At 37.6% G+C, this 19,504-nt stretch overlaps 1 protein-coding gene across 2 annotated transcripts in view; it reads right to left on the reverse strand.

The window, feature by feature from the left end:
- Window positions 1–19,504, reverse strand: part of myo5b (myosin VB) — a 93,239-nt gene that overhangs the window by 72,453 nt on the left and 1,282 nt on the right. The window contains exon 1 of one of the 2 annotated variants that reach the window (XM_051677600.1): window positions 17,984–18,345. The exons of the other annotated variant lie outside the window; for it this stretch is intronic. Within the exon in view, the coding sequence (XP_051533560.1) occupies window positions 17,984–18,010 (27 nt within the window). The 5' untranslated portion in view covers window positions 18,011–18,345. Of the gene's footprint in view, window positions 1–17,983; window positions 18,346–19,504 lie in introns of those variants that run through there. 2 annotated transcript variants of the gene reach the window in all.

Consider the following 19,504-nt stretch of genomic DNA (forward strand, 5'->3'; position numbering starts at 1 on the left):
TAATTTAGTTTATTTAAAAACAAAAATCGTAGTTTTGGAAAGGCTTTTACAATGGAAGTGACGGGCCAGTCCATAAACAAGCTAAAATACACACTGTTTCAAAAGTATTGCCACAACACGTAAACATTATACATGTTAACATTATTATTTGTATGAAAAACCGTTTACAGTTTATTGTCAAAACTAAGGTGTTTTCGAGTTTGTTTCGGTGGTTTGTAACAGCTAGCCAGTGCGAACTTTCAGGAAAACTTTATACCGGCTGCCAAACACCTCACTGCCATTGGTCCATGTCATCAGTAGGTATGACCTGGAGCACCTCCAACTGTGTGGCTGATAACTAATTCAGTTTTCATTGTTCAGTCAGTTAAGCTCAGTCAACATGAACACACCGGTGTGCAGAGTTATTAGCGAGCTGGTGCAAACGTACCTACAGTATATCTGTGCGGTCATTCACATCGAGACATTTTCCAAGAACATGTCTTGCGATTTTTTTGTTTAATTAGTCTACAAAAGGAACCAAATCTACTCAAATACACTAAGTGTCTATTCACTCTGTAGTTTGATATGCTTCTTCACTCATGTGGCATCTGCAGCTAAAAGTTATTCACACATCTGCCCAAAGATATGCCTATCATCATTCTTTTGACTGTATTTTGCCCATTAACACTTTTATACAACCATTTTTGCAGTAGTATCAGAGTCATAATAAATTACAATAACAAGTGTAATCGGTGCATATTATGGCCATGCATAGTCTGTTAGCACATTAGCGCCATGAATGCAGAATGTAAACACAACAAATTACACATTATCTACTGCATATATATTACTTTACATTATCAACAAGTGTTTAAAACAGCTTCTTTTACTAATCTCATGTGAATTCTACTCATAAAATGAGGCACAAAGTCATTGATAACACATTTTAATGACAAATTCAACACACTCTCACGGCAAAATCGTCAGGATTTGTACAACTTTTCTAAATTCGGCTAATTCGTATGACTGATATTGTGTGACTGCACTCGTTTGAATTCCTACGACTTTCACTACAGCCAATGATGTCGCTGGACATCGTTTCCATCTAATACGTGACAATTACTTGCTTCTGTCACACACAATAGCTTCCTATCATGTTTACACACTCTACTGATTGGTTAAGTTTAGATAAGGGCTTTGGGTTAGGGCATAATATTAATAAGTATGTCCTTAACACCTCGTGTGCGGAATTCGAGCTTACTTCCGCATTAGACATCCAGAAAGTCGTTCGAGTTTATGAGAACAACATTGTGCGAGACCATACGAAATAGCCAACTTGTAAATTATGTACGACTTTTCATGAGATCGGGTTGGACAAATTAGTAAAGGTTTTACATGTAGTCTTGTGTGTCCACATATTTAAATGCTCCTCTAAATGCCTCCCACAGTGCCGTGGCCAGTGTGTAAATGTTCGCAAACCGTATACCGTTGCTCAACAGTTTCAAACATCTTTTTGGCTCTGATCGAAGAACAAAGAAACACTTCGCCATGAGTATGCCGGGGCCTTTATCCGTTATGGAGCAGGGTGTCATAATCCAGGGTTAAATGCAGTTCTACTGTAACTCCCCTTCAGAATAACAATTTTCAACTTGCTTAAGTAGCCTTAACCCAGTGTTGAAAAGATAAGCAAAAGTTACGCGAAATAAAAAAAGTATTTTGAGGACGGACATGCTGTATCTATCCTGCAATGAATGGAATGTCTGATGGAAGACAGACTTGAATGACTCAACCAAAACTGTTTCTTCTAAACTGAGAAAACATAAGCATCAAAGCCACTAGGAATGCATCATCTCTTAGCAGTGATGTTTTTGCTTCTCTAACAGAGACAATCCTCTTTTGCTTTTCAGTTCTCATTCATGATCTCTCATAACCATTCAAAGCCGAAATACAAACACAAGTTGCATGCATGACCAAGCTTAAACAGCAGAAACCAATTAGTTAACAGGTGTGATGATCTTTGTACCTTTAAAGCTGATAATGCATGAAGTAACAGTGACGGAATCATTAAAAAATGCACAGCAGGGGAACGATTAACCTGACCTGCTCCTTTTGCAGCATGGCTAAGACTTTGTATGCATGCCTTCCATTCCACACCTATGAGCCACAACCTTTCATTATCTGAGTTTAACAGGTCTGCTAATGAGATGGAACTTCTCATCAGACAGCCACGACACTGAATCAATACAATCACCTACAAGTTTGTCAGGGTTATTTACAAGATATAGAAGCAAGGCTACCGAGAGGCTATCATAGCTTATAGCTCAGCAGATGGGGCCATACTGCATCATTTTAATGTGTATGGTTTTGGTATTGATACAAACAATTGTCTATACAAAAACAACTATAAGCCTGGTAGAAGACATAATACAAAGTGGTCTTTCCATCAACTCATCTCCCCTCATACAATACTTGGAGCAAGACTTTTACAACACACTAAAGTGAGTTCTCAACCAATTCTAAGAGCATGAATTCAGCTGTCCATGAAGAAGTGTGAAGCTTTTGTTCCATTATCTCAGTCAAAGTATAGTGATCTGTTTGGCAGGCTTGAAGGACACAGTAAAGAGGGCCATGGATATAAAGTGGGAAAGCTGTTGTAGTAGGAGGGAATCAGTTACAGTAGTGAGACTTGCATGACTGGTTTGTGCGACCTCTAAAAACTGCATAACAAAGAGACCTGTTGTGTCCACGTCATCTGCTTACATGAGAAGATTTATGACAGCAATCATGGTTTGATTAGGATAAATAAATAAGAATCCGACAATAAGATCACAGCGATTGAAAACAGAAAATAACCTTAATTACCATAAACTGACTCTGTTTACTGTGGTTAAGAAGGATATTTTTCTCGGCCATCAAACAGTCTATGCACAAATCATAATGCTGCTTGTTCTTATTTGGTCTAGCCTGGTTTTTCCCCCTAGGTTACCACAAGAAATATTACAGCATTTACAGCTGCTCTGTAATTTTTTCAGTGTTAAAATACTTTGCCTCTAGATGTGCAGAGATATAAACAAGCAATTAGTAGGTTGATTTCCTTGACAAATGCAAAAACTGTAGGGCTTTCAAACATTGCAGTTTGTTTGAGAGGTCTGACAAGTCAAGTTCTGGCTCAACAAATGGTGTGAGTTTAGGGTGGGACTACCTGTTTTCTAAACAATGGAAGACGGAGGGCCGGACCTTTAAAGATGAAGTGAGCAAATTCTCTGCCACTAACATTTACATAGAATTGCACACATTTTCTTATCAGTTTCTCAAACACTGGGGCACACAGTTGTTTATTTTGCTGATACTGATAACCAAGGTGGTGGATGAAAGGCAGATAACTGATTAATCGGGCGATAGTTTTTTATTTTATTTTTTTATCGATTTATAGAATGATGAAACACTTCTTAGTCTTTCCCTACTATGACAGGCACAGACAGGTCTTGGCTCCGTAACAATGCTCTATATGTAAATATTTACTAAATGAAGCTTTTTATAGCCTATATATTCACCAGATGAAGAGTTTTGTATATATATACAGTATATATATATATATATATATATATATATATATATATATATATATATATATATATATATATACACTACCGGTCAAAAGTTTTGAAACACTTGACTGAAATGTTTCTCATGATCTTAAAAATCTTTTGATCTGAAGGTGTATGTTTAAATGTTTGAAATTAGTTTTGTAGACAAAAATATAATTGTGCCACCATATTAATTTATTTAATTATAAAACTAAAAAGTAATAACAAAAAAAAAAAGTTTTTTAAATTGATGATTTGGACCAAATAATAAAGAAAAGCAGCCAATAAGTGCCCAACATAGATGGGAACTCCTTCAATACTGTTTAAAAAGCATCCCAGGGTGATACCTCAAGAAGTTGATTGCGAAAATGTCAAGAGTACATGTCTGCAAATTCTAGGCAAAGGGTGACTACTTTGAAGATGCTAAAATATAACACAGTTTTGATTTATTTTGGATTTTGTTTAGTCACAACATAATTCCCATAGTTACATTTATGTTATTCCACAGTTTTGATGACTTTACTATTATTCTAAATGTGAAAAAAAAATTTTTAATAAAGAATGAGTAAGTGTTTCAAAACTTAGTGTGTAAATATATACAGGTGCATCTCAATAAATTAGAATGTTGTGGAAAATTTCATTTATTTCAGTAATTCAACTCAAATTGTGAAACTCGTGTATTAAACAAATTCAGTGCACACAGACTGAAGTAGTTTAAGTCTTTGGTTCTTTTAATTGTGATGATTTTGGCTCGCATTTAACAAAAACCCACCAATTCACTATCTCAAAAAATTAGAATATGGTGACATGCCAATCAGCTAATCAACTCAAAACACCTGCAAAGGTTTCCTGAGCCTTCAAAATGGTCTCTCAGTTTGGTTCACTAGGCTACACAATCATGGGGAAGACTGCTGATCTGACAGTTGTCCAGAAGACAATCACTGACACCCTTCACAAGGAGGGTAAGCCACAAACATTCATTGCCAAAGAAGCTGGCTGTTCACAGAGTGCTGTATCCAAGCATGTTAACAGAAAGTTGAGTGGAAGGAAAAAGTGTGGAAGAAAAAGATGCACAACCAACCGAGAGAACCACAGCCTTATGAGAATTGTCAAGCAAAATTGATTCAAGAATTTGGGTGAACTTCACAAGGAATGGACTGAGGCTGGGGTCAAGGCATCAAGAGCCACCACACACAGACGTGTCAAGGAATTTGGCTACAGTTGTCGTATTCCTCTTGTTAAGCCACTCCTGAACCACAGACAACGTCAGAGGCGTCTTACCTGGGCTAAGGAGAAGAAGAACTGGACTGTTGCCCAGTGTTCCAAAGTCCTCTTTTCAGATGAGAGCAAGTTTTGTATTTCATTTCGAAACCAAGGTCCTAGAGTCTGGAGGAAGGGTGGAGAAGTTCATAGCCCAAGTTGCTTGAAGTCCAGTGTTAAGTTTCCACAGTCTGTGATGATTTGGGGTGCAATGTCATCTGCTGGTGTTGGTCCATTGTGTTTTTTGAAAACCAAAGTCACTGCACCCGTTTACCAAGAAATTGTGGAGCACTTCATGCTTCCTTCTGCTGACCAGCTTTTTAAAGATGCTGATTTCATTTTCCAGCAGGATTTGGCACCTGCCCACACTGCCAAAAGCACCAAAAGTTGGTTAAATGACCATGGTGTTGGTGTGCTTGACTGGCCAGCAAACTCACCAGACCTGAACCCCATAGAGAATCTATGGGGTATTGTCAAGAGGAAAATGAGAAACAAGAGACCAAAAAATGCAGATGAGCTGAAGGCCACTGTCAAAGAAACCTGGGCTTCCATACCACCTCAGCAGTGCCACAAACTGATCACCTCCATGCCACGCCGAATTGAGGCAGTAATTAAAGCAAAAGGAGCCCCTACCAAGTATTGAGTACATATACAGTAAATGAACATACTTTCCAGAAGGCCAACAATTCACTAAAAATGTTTTTTTTTATTGGTCTTATGATGTATTCTAATTTTCTGAGATAGTGAATTGGTGGGTTTTTGTTAAATGTGAGCCAAAATCATCACAATTAAAAGAATCAAAGACTTAAACTACTTCAGTCTGTGTGCATTGAATTTATTTAATACACGAGTTTCACAATTTGAGTTGAATTACTGAAATAAATGAACCTTTCCACGACATTCTAATTTATTGAGATGCACCTGTATATATATATATACACACACACACAGTATATATAAAGTATATAAAGTATATATATATATATATATATATATATATATATATATATATATATATACACACTCACACTGAGCACTTTATTAGGAACACTATGCTCCATTCTGAGTAAACTCTAGAGACTGTTGTGTGTAAAAATCCCAGGAGATCAGCCATTACAGAAATACTCAAACCAGTCCATCTGGCACTGACAATCATGCCACGGTATAAATCACTGAGATCACTTTTTTCCATTCTGATGGTTGATTTGAACATTAACTGAAGCTTCTGACCCGTATCTGCATGATTTTATGCATTGCACTGCTGCCACATGATTGGCTGATGAATAAGTAGGTGTACAGCTGTTCCTAATAAAGTGCTCAGTGAATGTATATATATATATATATATACACCGATCAGCCACAACATTAAAACCACCTACCTAATATTGTGTAGGTCCCCCTCGTGCCACCAAAACAGCGCCAACCCACATCTAAGAATAGCATTCTGAGATGCTGTTCTTCTCACCACAGAGTACAGAGCGGTTATCTGAGTTACTGTAGACTTTGTCAGTTCGAACCAGTCTGGCCATTCTCTGTTGACCTCTCTCATCAAAAAGGCATTCCTGTCCACAGAACTGCCGCTCACTGGATGTTTTTTGTTTTTAGCACCATTCGTGGTAAATTCTAGAGACTGTTTGAAAATGTGTGAAAATCCCAGGAGATCAGCAGTTACAGAAATACTCAAAAAAGCCCTTCTGGCACCAACATTCAGGGCCGGCCGTGTGTCCTCACGTCCCGCCCCCACCCTCCTCCTCGTCACACTCCTCCATCACCCGACTCTGGATCGATGCATTGATCTAATCACCAACGGTGTGATATCATCGATTCAATGCGTAAACATCAATGTATACTTTTTTAAGATGCACCTTTATTTTGACATTCTCATGCCAGCCACGTCCGTACGCATTTCCGTCAGGCAATGAAGCAACCTTATGATATTCATCTGATTTTATAAGTGCTAAATATGCTTCTCGTGTCATGTGGGACACAGATGTGCAAGGAGTGATTGAAGCTGCACTCTGCTCTATCCGTTCACGCAAGTCAACAGGGCTGCGAGCTCCGGTGACAGGATAGCGCAGTGTTGATCACATGCACGATTAAATCAGGCTTTCCTCAATGTCGTGGTGCATATGACCCATTTAAATTCTGCAGGAGAATTTTCTATTTTAAAGCACTATGGATCAATTCCATCATGTCAAATGGATAAACAAACACGATAATCTGAACAGCGCTGACGAGGGAAAGAGAAAACACCTGCCCTGCACCAACATTAAATTACAAGACTTTTCAAATCTACACATAACACCCTTACTAAAATTTTCACAGTAAACTGTAACAGAAATTTTCAATACAACTGTGGAAGCTGTAGCCAAGAAAAAACACGAATAGCATATACTCTCCTGTCGTGGGTATGTAAGTGTGACAAGGAGGAGGGCATGTGTGTTCGTCTAATGTTTTATGTTCTATGTTTTAAGTTCATTTATATCATTAAACCTTTATGTTGACTGTTCAGCAGCGTGTCTGTGAACCGGTGAGCAAGTTTTTCTCTCTCTCTCCTCTCTCTCTGTCACTCCGCTTCGCTCTTTCCCTTTCCCTTTTCCCTCCCCTCATCTCTCCCAGGGCTCCAGAAAGGTGGGGAAGACCTGCCAGCAGGCACAGCCGGAAGGGCAACGCCTCCCCCTCCAGGAAAGGAGGGGAGTGCGTCATGCCTGAGTCGGGTGATGGAGGAGTGTGACGAGGAGGAGGGCGGGGCCGGCCCTGAATTGGGCTAATCAGCCGGGACGGGGATAAAGACAAGCCAGAGGTGCCAGTTTGAGAGGGAGAGAGATGCACGCGGCCACGCTGCATGTGTGTTCGTCTTATGTTTTATGTTCTATGTTTTAATTTCATTTATATCATTAAACCTCCTTGCCCGTCCTTTATTTGTTACAGTAAGTTTTTTGGATTTAAAGACTTGCTTGACAGTTGTAGAGATGAAAAATTGTCACAGTAGTGTTTACCTCATTCCACAAGGCAATGAGCTGTCACCAAATGATAGATCATCACATGTATGTGACATTTGTTTAGATTATTTATTTTTCTGAATTATATTTTTTTTTTTTGTGGATGTCCCAGTGTGGATACTGGATTTGCACTTTTCAGCAAGCTCAATAAAATATTCAAATTATGTTTAATTGATTGTGTAAAATAGGCATATAATATCGTAATATCGATCTCAGGTCCCTTAATCGAATCAAAATCGCGGCAGACTTTGAGGTATCGGTAAACATCGGATTGCTGGCTAAAAGAATTGATAAGATTGTATGAATGTGTGATGAAACATGCATTAGTAAATATTATATATAGGTCTACCTCTACACTGGGGTATCTGACATTGGTCAGACAAACAGATTTTAGACAAAACCATATTAATAATATTTGCTGATTGAATGTTATGTTGGGCAGGTCAGGATGCTCAAACAGAACAATATTATGAAACCACCACCGAACCACAGTGTTTACACTTTTCAGAAAATCAACCTATGAATAACTTGTAGTTGTCTCTGCACATTAAACTGGGGAAGGAGAAAGTATTTTAACATCAAAACACTACACAAATCAGGTTTAAAGATGGCTTATATAATCTAATGTAGCCTTTAGACAATAGCTGTAACTATTAAGCATAAATAAACTATGGTGTACCTCTTCTGCATCTCAGTCAGACAACACTGACTGAGATGATCGTGAATGATCGGTGGCAACTAGACTTGCCACGATACCATAATTTTCACACCGGTGTGGTGTTCACGTTCAAACCGACTAACACCGCTGGTATTACTGCTGGTTGCTAATTCTAAGGATGATAATAATCACTGAAATATAAATCATGGTTCAAGCTGAACGTGTTTTTGTATTATTTTATGATTTAATCACAGATGTTTAGGTTATATATAGTGACCCTGCAGAGTTGCGCTCACAACGAACTGCTCTGTGGAAATAAAGCGAACTGAACTCAAATCATCTCCTGAGCTGAGAAGGTCTGAGGTCATTTGCAGAATTCTCGTAGACAATACTATTCTTGCAAAAAAACAATTCAGAAGACTGAAACAAAGAAAGAGTGAGAACCCTTTACATACGCGTTCCACAAGATAGCGCTTCAGACATGCGCATAGACAGCTTTTTTGTCATCTGTTCTTAAAAATATAATAAAGTGTGTTTCTTCAAGTGCATGTCTGTGTCTAACAGCATTTCTTGTATCATTACGAATCTGAGACGTCTTATAGTTACCCACCACGCACATTAATTTCACTACCTGCAATTAAACGTCTTCTGTCAGTTCACGTACTTTGCTGCCAGTGTAATTTGATATATTGGTAAAGAAAATCTGTCTTTCAATGCATTATTTAGATTCATTTATCATGGGTCGCAAACTCTTCAACTATTCTTTATTTAAGGCTATTCTATTCTTTAGGCTATTGTATTGATATTGGAAGTTCCATTCATAATGTTTCCCACCGGTGTTGTCCCTTGTACCGAGTAAAACCAGTAACATTGTACACCGTGGCAACCCTAGTGGCAACAAGTCTTATTTTTTTATGGATTTACCACACTTTCTTCTTAACCTAAAGGGTAAAAGGTTGGAAAAAAGCTCTGTCTCTGCTTGCCACACCCTGATGACTGTCAGCAAACTCACAAAAGTCCTAGATGGAAAGACTAGGTGTTTCCTAGAGAGTGTCACATTTGTTCTCTTTTTTTTCCCTCTCCACCTGTGATCTTTGTGGTGTCCACTGTCCAGGAAAGGTTGACTAGCTGCTTGAATCATGTTGAAACCTGACACCAGTACCTGCTTGTGATGAACCAAGAGCAGGGCTTTGTAGCAGTGGTTAACAAGTGAGCTGCCCCTGGGGACTTTAGACTAATTCAAAGTAAGGAAACACGAGGAGAGCAAGTGTATTGAAAAAGAAGCTTTGTTGCACCTCTCTGAGGAGATTAGAGAGCATTTTCTGTGTGTGATGAGGAGGAGGGCGTGGCTGGGCTGTAACGATGGACGCCCAGTGCTGAATCAGCCCATTCAGCCGGGAGAGGTATAAAGAGAAGCCAGGGATGCCAGTTCGAGAGAGAGACGCACACACTCCTTTCCCATTCTGTGAATCTGTTACATTGGTACCGAAACCTGGGAAATGTAACGGGTTCACAGGATGGGCAAGGAGGAGGCGGGAACCGGCTGAGCAGTCAACGTAAACTTTTAATGACACAAATGAACATAACACAACACAACATAAAACTGCTTTCCAGCATAACACACAAGACTGCTGCATGCGTCTCTCTCGAACTGGCATCCCTGGCTCCTCTTTATTCCTCTCCCGGCTGACTTGGCTGATTCAGCGCCGGGCGTCCATCGTTACGGCCAGGCCTCGTCCTCCTCCTCATCACACTGTGCTATACTGCCCTCCCTGTTGCCCCATCACACTTCTGCTGTTAGCTGTCTGCCCATGAGAAAAGCCTCTTCACCTTTTCAGGGGCCAAAAGCGAAGGAGGAATGGATGTTATGTTAATTTCACAGTACAGCACAGGTTTATCAAGTCAGTGAAATCATAAAATAAAATGTAACCAGATGCTACTTGATTTATTTGATAATAATAATTTAAATTGTACATTAAATATATTTAAATTAAATTAAAAATATGAATTTTGAATAATAATACAATAATCCAGGACACAAACATGGGCTCCTTCACTTTTAGTGTGAATCTATATTAAACACAACTAAACTTTGTGACACATTGTCATACAAACGTGGTGCTTAAGGCATGACACAAAATGTTGATCTGCATATCTACATAGACCACCAATTTAAAAAAGGGCAGAAAGAATACAAGAACGTGTCCGGTGTGAATGGCCCCTAAATCAACCTCACACAGATTGACAAACTCAATTGCAAAATGGATTGCTGTGGACTGTATGCCAGTGATAGGTTAATGTTCAAAGATATGAAAATAAAAACAACAATGTATTGACTTCTAAAGTCACTTTTTGTAATGTCTAACTATTTAATGCTTGTCTGCCATGATACTGTTATAGTATGCCTTTGAATCATCTTTAATTGGGGGCTTTTCTTGGCAAATCTTGAAATATGCAATTAATTAATTAATTGGTAAATTTCAATTCTAACATAAATGTAGGTCTTTTCAACACACAAAGTGATCATATGGCTTCAGAAGACTTGGAATACAGTGCATGAGTAGTATCGACTATAGGGAATGGGATGTGCTACGGTGGTTGACTAATCGAATAGTTGTCCAACAACTGACTAGTCGATTAGTGGGGCGACCACTAGAATTATTATTATAAGTGGTGTTGGTGATTTTAATGGGAGATGCAATTCTCAAATTACTTGAGGACCTTCTCAAACAAACTTCTTGGAGAGCATTTATGCATTATGATAATAGTCAATACAGTAAAACTCTCTGCAAGAAGTTTCGTCTCTTTAATGCTTTAAGTTTAGTCCATTCAATGCTGCTGTTACAGCTATCAAAGCGCTGCATCAACAATACATTACAAGACGATCACCGTCGGACATTAAATCCTCTGTTGTGAGTAATATTCCTGTATTTGTGAGGTGCTTTGGAGATATTAAAGTCTTCTTCTGATTCTGTTTGACACTGCTTAAATAAATATTTGCAGTTAGAAAGGTTAAACTGATTGATGTCGTGAACTAGATGTGTACCAGCACCATTATCTTGCAGTTCTGCGTTTTTGAATGTGCAGCAAGGATCGCCCTGAGACACCCAAGCTCTCTGTTTACATTGAAAGGCGTCATTCTGCATTCAGGATGTGCATAAGCGGTTTTGTGCATTTCTTTATTGGAGCCTTTAAAATTTTATTTTTTAAATTATTTTATTAGGGATGGGCACTAATTACTCGAGTACTCATCAAGTACTCGAGGGGCAATGATATGTACATAACTGTGTATATAATAACATGTCTGACAAATGTCTTTGGCTTCTGCATTGCGTCTTGTTGTTCCAGTGTATCATCTATTCGTTATTATAGGCTGTTATTAAATAATCTCTTACAAAATGTACAAAAGATTGCATAATCAAAATATAATGCATCATATTTTGTCATTATGTGAAGATATGCTGCCCAACTCGAAAGAATGTGCACAACGTGCGTCTGTCTGTTCTTCCTTCAGGTTATCGTAGTAATCTTAGTAAGCGCGCACCAGTTTTTTTAGTGACTGTCTGAACCGTTTATTTTCAAATTGCGGTTGGATTAACAGGAGACGCCATAACTATCATGTTTTTAATATGCATGTTAAGTTGAAGTTTAGTTTTGAAGATGCTGCATTCTGTTCCATTTAGCTGCGCTCTGTCTAGCTGTTTGAAATACTCACCTGCTGTATATGCACTACTTCAGCACGTTGAGTCCACTGCCACTGCCACTCTCTCTCTCTCTCTCCCTCTCTCTCTGCCTGTCTGTCTCCCCAAGTGTTCTCTCCTGTGGGGAAGAACGCGATGCTCCGTATTGTTGTTGCTGTGATGATTCATGAAGTGTTCCATTTAACTCGGAGTGTCTGAATTTCCACCTTTCACTGGGGAAAGTGCAACAGAATGACACTTCATGTCGAACTTCTAACTTGGAAACTCGTGCGGAAATCTTCAACTCCCATTTCGCCGAGATGCAGGTGTGTGTTACATCACGCAAACTTGTCGGCACCCAGGACAGGAAGGTTTACAGTCAGTGACAAACATTCACTTTTATTAAATAATATCCATTAACGAGTCAAAGTTCTTAATTTAAATGATAATAAAACGTGTTTAGCAAACGTTTTGCAGAGACAGGTGTTCAAAACACGGTTAATTACACTCTCTTTGTTTTGATTATCGTAAGGATAGCATTGCAACATCGTATATCAGAATGGTTGCTATGAGACGTCTCTGACAATCAATGTATCCCTTAAAATCACAACGTAATCAATCTCAAAATTAAAAATAAACTCCCTCTTTGACACGTTTGTGTTTAGTTGTCAGGTAATTGTCACTGAATTTCGAATTAAGTGAAAAGTCACATCGCGTGATCACCATCGATCATCGTTTTCATGATCGATCATTGATGCCACGTCTGAGCACCCATCCCTAACTTTGACAGTTTCGTGCAATAAGATGTTATAATTATTTTGACTATTTATTAGTTGAATATCTGTTAGTTACCATGTTGAAGTGCTGTGCTTAGCGTCCGTATATCCCTCTAATATATGTCTAATCGGAGTCACATGAACATTACATTTACATTACATTTATGCATTTGGCAGATGCTTTTATCCAAAGCGACTTACAGTGTACTTATTACAGGGACAATACCCCCGGAGCAACCTGGAGATAAGTGCCTTGCTCAAGGACACAATTGTGGTGGCTGTGGGGATCAAACCAGCAACCTTCCAATTACCAGTTATGTGCTTTAGCCCACTACACCATCATGAACATAACAGAGTCTAATTATACATTATTATCCTTAACACCAACTAGTAAATTTTTTAAATTGGTAGTTTTGCCTAATCGACTATATACTTTAAAGTGGGATTATGTATGTGACAATCCTTAAAATTTCTCCTTTTTTGTTCCTCAGAAGAAAGACATATACAAATATATAGAGAACATATAGAGAACATCATCAAAAGGCTGAAAAATATGAGAATGTATATTTTCTAAATCGCTCTACTCTAGCCTACTGCTCCCATAATCACTGGTTTAGTCTTACTAGGCCACATTAAGATGTGCTTGTGGAGCCATAAACGAGATGTTAAAACAAGAATTAAAGAACGAGTATTGCGTGTGAGCCACAAAACATGTCTATAAAACCTACAACAATTCACAGAAGTAAAAAATCCTATAAATCCAAAGATTACAGCTTATGCAGGGAGGAACAGTTTTGCTTTACACACAAAAGTGTGATAGTGTTACAAAAAGAGGACGTTCAGTGCTTCTCTCAGATTGCACTCTCCATATTTCATAGGGACTCTTTTTTCTGCATCAGTTACCTTAGCAGTGGGATTAGCACTCCCTCTGGACGTGCACATGACTTATTTACCTGCCCAGATACACTGAGAGACCTTCACAGTGCAATTATGTAGTATACAATGTCATTAAAGGAATAGTTCACCCAAAAATACTCGCCCTTATGTTGTTCCAAACCCGTAAAACCATTTTCCGTTAGGCAGACTGTTACGGACTGACAGGTGGAAGTTAGTCTCAGTCACCATTCACTTACATTGGATCTTTTTTTTTTAATAAAAAGTCAATGCTGACTGAGTCGGCCATTCTGCCAAACATCTCATTTTCTGTTAGATGGAAGTAAGTCAGTCATACAGGTTTGGAACAACATGCGGGTGAGAATTTTGCATTATTGGGTGAAATCTCTCTTTACAAAGAGGCTACATTCTTAAAAAAAAAAAAAAATCCAAGTGCAAATGTTGATTCAGACCCCAAAAAATAGAAAGGGGGTGTTTTTTTGTTTAATGTAGCATGGCAGAACAAAACACTTCAGCCTGGTGACTGGTAAGTAAGCGACAAGTTTATGAGTCAATGCAAGACTCAGAAAAGTGGCATTAGCTCCATCAAATCTAGGCTGTGTTTGAGTCGGCTCAACAAAACCCCCTCACCAAGAAAGGGGGTCGAGACATCAGCAGGGGTGCATTGTGCCCCAAACTAATCCAGTCCTTAGAGACCAATAGCCACACAAATACACAGAGCAAACAACAGAATCCAGCACATAGTAACTTACAAAAAGGCTGAATCAAGCAAAACCAAATTGGATAAATAAAAAATAAATAAATAAAAAATAAAAATAAAAAAATATCATTAAGACTTTTTGTGGTATGTTTTAGAGTAGACAGTAGGGATGGGTGATACCACTTATTTTCTTTTCAATCCAATACCAATAATTTCCAGTCCAATTTCGTTGATACCAATACCGATACCTCTAATAAATCAATTTTTTTTTGCGATTTCTTGGGATAAAATAGGTCATATAAAATATTATGTTTAGTCATAATTCAAGTCATTATTTTTTACATGTATAAACCTAAAAAGAAAATTATTAGACTTCTGTTTTGTTTACCCTTAAAAAACATTTACCATGGTTTTACTACAGTAACTAAATTAACAAAAATTACAGAACATTAGCAATGTTCTAACAACTTATTTAAATAATTTAAATAAACTTTTAACAAACATCACACAAACTAATTATAATAAATGAAGCTGTTTCTCTGATTTTCTGTCATTACCTCTGCAAAGCACTGCTCCCTCTTGTTTGGATGAGCGTTGTGACAGCGCAAGCGCTTGTCTGCTTGTATCTTTCAGCATGTATGTTAATATGAGAGGAAGAAGAAATAGTTCCCATCTGTCACAAGTATTTGCTAATATAGCCTAATCCTTTTTATTTCACTTTGAAGCTTATTGTTATTGTTGATGTTCATTGTAACCAAATAATAATATCCCTTGTAAAAAAAAAAATAAATTTAAAAAAAAGTATATTAGAATCGATATTATGTGTGACGATCGATATTTTTGAAGTATTGATAGTTTAGGATTGATCCGCTCATCCCTACTGCACGTCAAGATGAGTGGAAGATAAAATAGTTCTGGTGCCATGCAACAATTCTCACATATAATTATTTTTTTCCACTTCGAAGCTTATGAGATGCATTAATATTCATGTAAACTAAATAGTAAGATCCCTTGTTAAAAAACTTCAGAATCTATATTTTTATGTGAGGATCAATATTCTTGATACCACATCAGTATCGGAAGTATCGATACTTAAGTATCGCTCTGCCCATCCCTAGACAGTCCCCTGAGCTGTTATATGGTCTTATGTGCATTGCAATTTTGGATTAACAGCCTCACTTAAAAGATAGCAAACTGGACTAAGAAAGAAACAGATGTCTCCATCCAGATTATCAAGGAGCAGATTATGAAGTGGGCATTTAAACAGAAGATGACAAAGAGAGGGTTTGGCCATAGATGACTGAAAATTAACCCTGTTGCAAATCCTGTTTAACAAGGATAAGCACCCTCATGTACCAATAGCCAATACTGAGAAAATTGCCTGGTTGTCTATTAAACAGTATTTGTTCTCACTGTAATCAGTGACATCACTGCATTGGTCTCAAGATCATTGTGTGATCATGCAAAGAGTTGCATGTTAGGTCACAAGAATAAAACAAGCTAATAATACTACATAAAAGCTGCAGAACTTTTTACGTTTAATTTTAGGGTGAAAGATCTGATAAGAACACAAAAGACAAAAATAAGGGACTGAACTGGTGTAATGTGAATCCAGCTTTGGTAGCTCTATGAGAATCAGCATAAACTGAATAGTACACACAACTTAGTCATCTGCAGTATTAGCCTATGCAATGAAAGAAAATCACAACACACACACACACACACACACACACACACATATATATATATATATATATATATATATAGTAGTAAAATAATTACTAAGTGCAGATTTCACTGTACTGTTGAATTACTTTGAACATTAGTAATAGACTACATCTATCTTTCCACATCTTTTTTTTAATGCACCAGAGGTCAACATAAAACAAAAATAACAATCAAAGTCATTAAATATGCTAAATTACAATGAGCAGTAATAGCACAGCTGTCACTTGGCATATTAAAGGGATATTCCGGGTTCAATACAAGTTAAGCTCAATCGACAGCATTTGTGGCATAATGTTGATAACCACAAAATATTATTTTGACCTTTTCTTTAAAAAAGCAAAAATCTGGGTTACAGTGAGGCACTTACAATGGAAGTGAATGGGACCGTTTTTTTTAGGGTTTAAAGACAGAAATGTCAAGCTTATTATTTTATAAAAGCACTTATATTAATTCTTCTGTTAAAACTCATGTATTATTTGAGCTGTAAAGCTGTTTAAATCGTCATTTTTATGGTCTTTTTAGGGTTTGTTTACATTACATCGTCATGGCAACGAAGTTGTAAAATTGTCTATAACTACACAAAAAAGGTTAGTATGCAATTTTATCACACTAAAATCATGTTAACAAGCATATTATGTCTTGTGGCTATACTTCTGAAACAGTGAGTATTTTAACTTTTACAGAATGGCTCCATTCACTTCCATTGTAAGTGCCTCACTGTAAGACAGATTTTGGCTTTTTTTTTAAGAAAAGGAGGGGCGAGTCAAAATTATTTTTTGTGGTAATCAACATTATGCCACAAATGCTGTCGATTGAGCTTAACTTGTATTGAACCCGGAATATTCCTTTAACAATCACAACAATCACTATGAGCTCCACAAAATGACAAAGCTTAGTGTTCACAGGTCAGATTTAAGTACAGCAAATGAGGCATTCAACAATAAGGCATCTTTTACAAACAAAGTATTAAATAATCGGAACCTACAGAAATGACGAATCATCCACAGTTTCATCAATAGCTCAGTTTCATTAAAACATTTGAAATTAAAAGACTGGACGAGGACATTCAGGATCAATAGGATCAATTAATGAATTAGCCTAGTTATTATTTATCCCAAGTATTGATTAGACTGGATTTGACAGACAAACGTAGACCACAACTTCCCATATGCAACGGATTTATAAAATATGAACTATCACAGGCAATACGTGCAAGAGCTCGTCGGATAAACCGGGCGAAGTCTCAAAACCTACTAAGCTGCCTATTTAGAATTTTGAGTCAGTTTCGAACGCGCATTTGATGCCCAATAATGCTGTCTATGTAGACAGCTCATTAGGTTTAGAACACCATGAACACCGAAACTGCCGTCAGACAGCAGAGCAGACCGAAACCAGTCAAAACACACCTACACCTGTCCGCGGCACTTCCCAATCCTTGACTGGAAGTTGAGGGCAAATAAACAGAAGTGCTCGACGTCAAATGGTCGAATATTTTACTTAGAGGATTTTATTTTATTTTTTAAGAACCACTGGAATGGTTTAAATGTGGTATATTACATTAATTTATTAAGTCTCTCTGCAAAGATTGGTGGAGCTTGGCTGCGTTTACTCCACTACACACTGTAAATAAATGACGTTATATTTACTGGCCATTTGTAACATGCCTTATTTACTCATATAACAGTGTAATAACGCTTTAAAACCATCACAACAACTCACCTTAGAGTAGAGCTCGTTCACAGACATGATCCCAGATAAAAGAGCTCGCTCTCACCAGAACAAGTCACATCAGCACACGTTAAGGTTGAATGTCTCCGGTTAAATACGATAAAATTCCCATCAAGTTTTGTAATCCAGGTTTCCTCTGTCCTGTTGCCTTGTTGTGCTGGCTTGTACTTTTGAACTCCCCCTGACGGCTAATGTTAGCGCGCTAGCCGCGCCTGATCACGGCAGGTGTCTTTCCCCATACTGTAATTTGGAGTTTGAGTTGGAATAGCCCCTGTCCCTCTTTCACCTCCTCTTCGTAAAATCACGTTAATATGAAAGATGAATGTGACTTATCTCTAAGTTCAATGAGTGGATAAAATATAGTTTCAATAGGAATAAAAAGTGTGTAATTGTCGACATGCAGCAGCGAAGTTGCTGCCCTCCATTCCTCCCGTCTCCATGGACTCGATCATGCTGACTGACCTGCCCGCAGCGCACCGGCAGTTTCTCATGGATCAACGGGCTTCAGTGTTGTATAGAGCGACACCCTCTGGTGATTGCGAGGACCGCACTAAGAAACATGCTATACGGATTTCCTGTACAATTCATTAGACAAGAGGTTTTTGATGCCAAGGATCCTCAAAAATGACAAACACCCACCTAAAATATATTAAGGTCGCTATATATTTTTATGTATGAAGACCAGAGAAAAATTAAGAACATTTTTAAGTGTGATATTACTGTATAAAAACAATGAAAATTATTTACTTTGTTATTGTAGGCCTACTAAAGCCAAAATAAATTATTTAAATATCTGTAGGGATGTACCGATGCATCGGCCAATTATTTACCAAATTAAAACCATCGGCAATAACCATCGATACAAACCGACGATATCAACCATTGTTTTTTCATATCAGTGTGAAAACACTGGGATGAAAAACGATTATTTATTTATAATTCATTACGTAAATTTATTAAGATGAATTACATTTATAATCATTTTTGTGTGTAATATTAAGAAATACCTATCAAAATAAACAAATGCAGAAAAAGTAAAAAATGTAGAATTTTTTACACACACACACACACAAATGATCATGTTATATCTATATATTTTTCATTTTATCTTGTATTTATCTTTTATTGTGGCTCTCTTAAAATTTTGGTCCATGTTCAATCCATGTTCAATTGAAATTATTTATTGTATTATTTATTGAACAATAAAATAGCTTTTGTTCCTCTTCTGACACATACTTTGGGGGCAGTAGTGGCTCAGCGGTTAAGGCTCTGGGTTACTGATCAGAAGATCAGAGGTTCAAGCCCCAGCACTGCCAAGATGCCACTGTTGGGCCCTTGAGCAAGGCCCTTGACCCTATCTGCTCCAGGGGCACTGTATCATGGCTGACCCTGCACTCTGACCCCAGCTTAGCTGGCATATGTGAAAAAAAAGAAGAATTTCACTGTATATGTGCAAATGTATAACATGTGATAAATAAATACAATTATTATTATCTTTGAATATTTTAAATG

The sequence above is a fragment of the Myxocyprinus asiaticus genome, chromosome 38 (genome assembly GCF_019703515.2).
Source record: "Myxocyprinus asiaticus isolate MX2 ecotype Aquarium Trade chromosome 38, UBuf_Myxa_2, whole genome shotgun sequence".
Taxonomy (NCBI): domain Eukaryota; kingdom Metazoa; phylum Chordata; class Actinopteri; order Cypriniformes; family Catostomidae; genus Myxocyprinus; species Myxocyprinus asiaticus.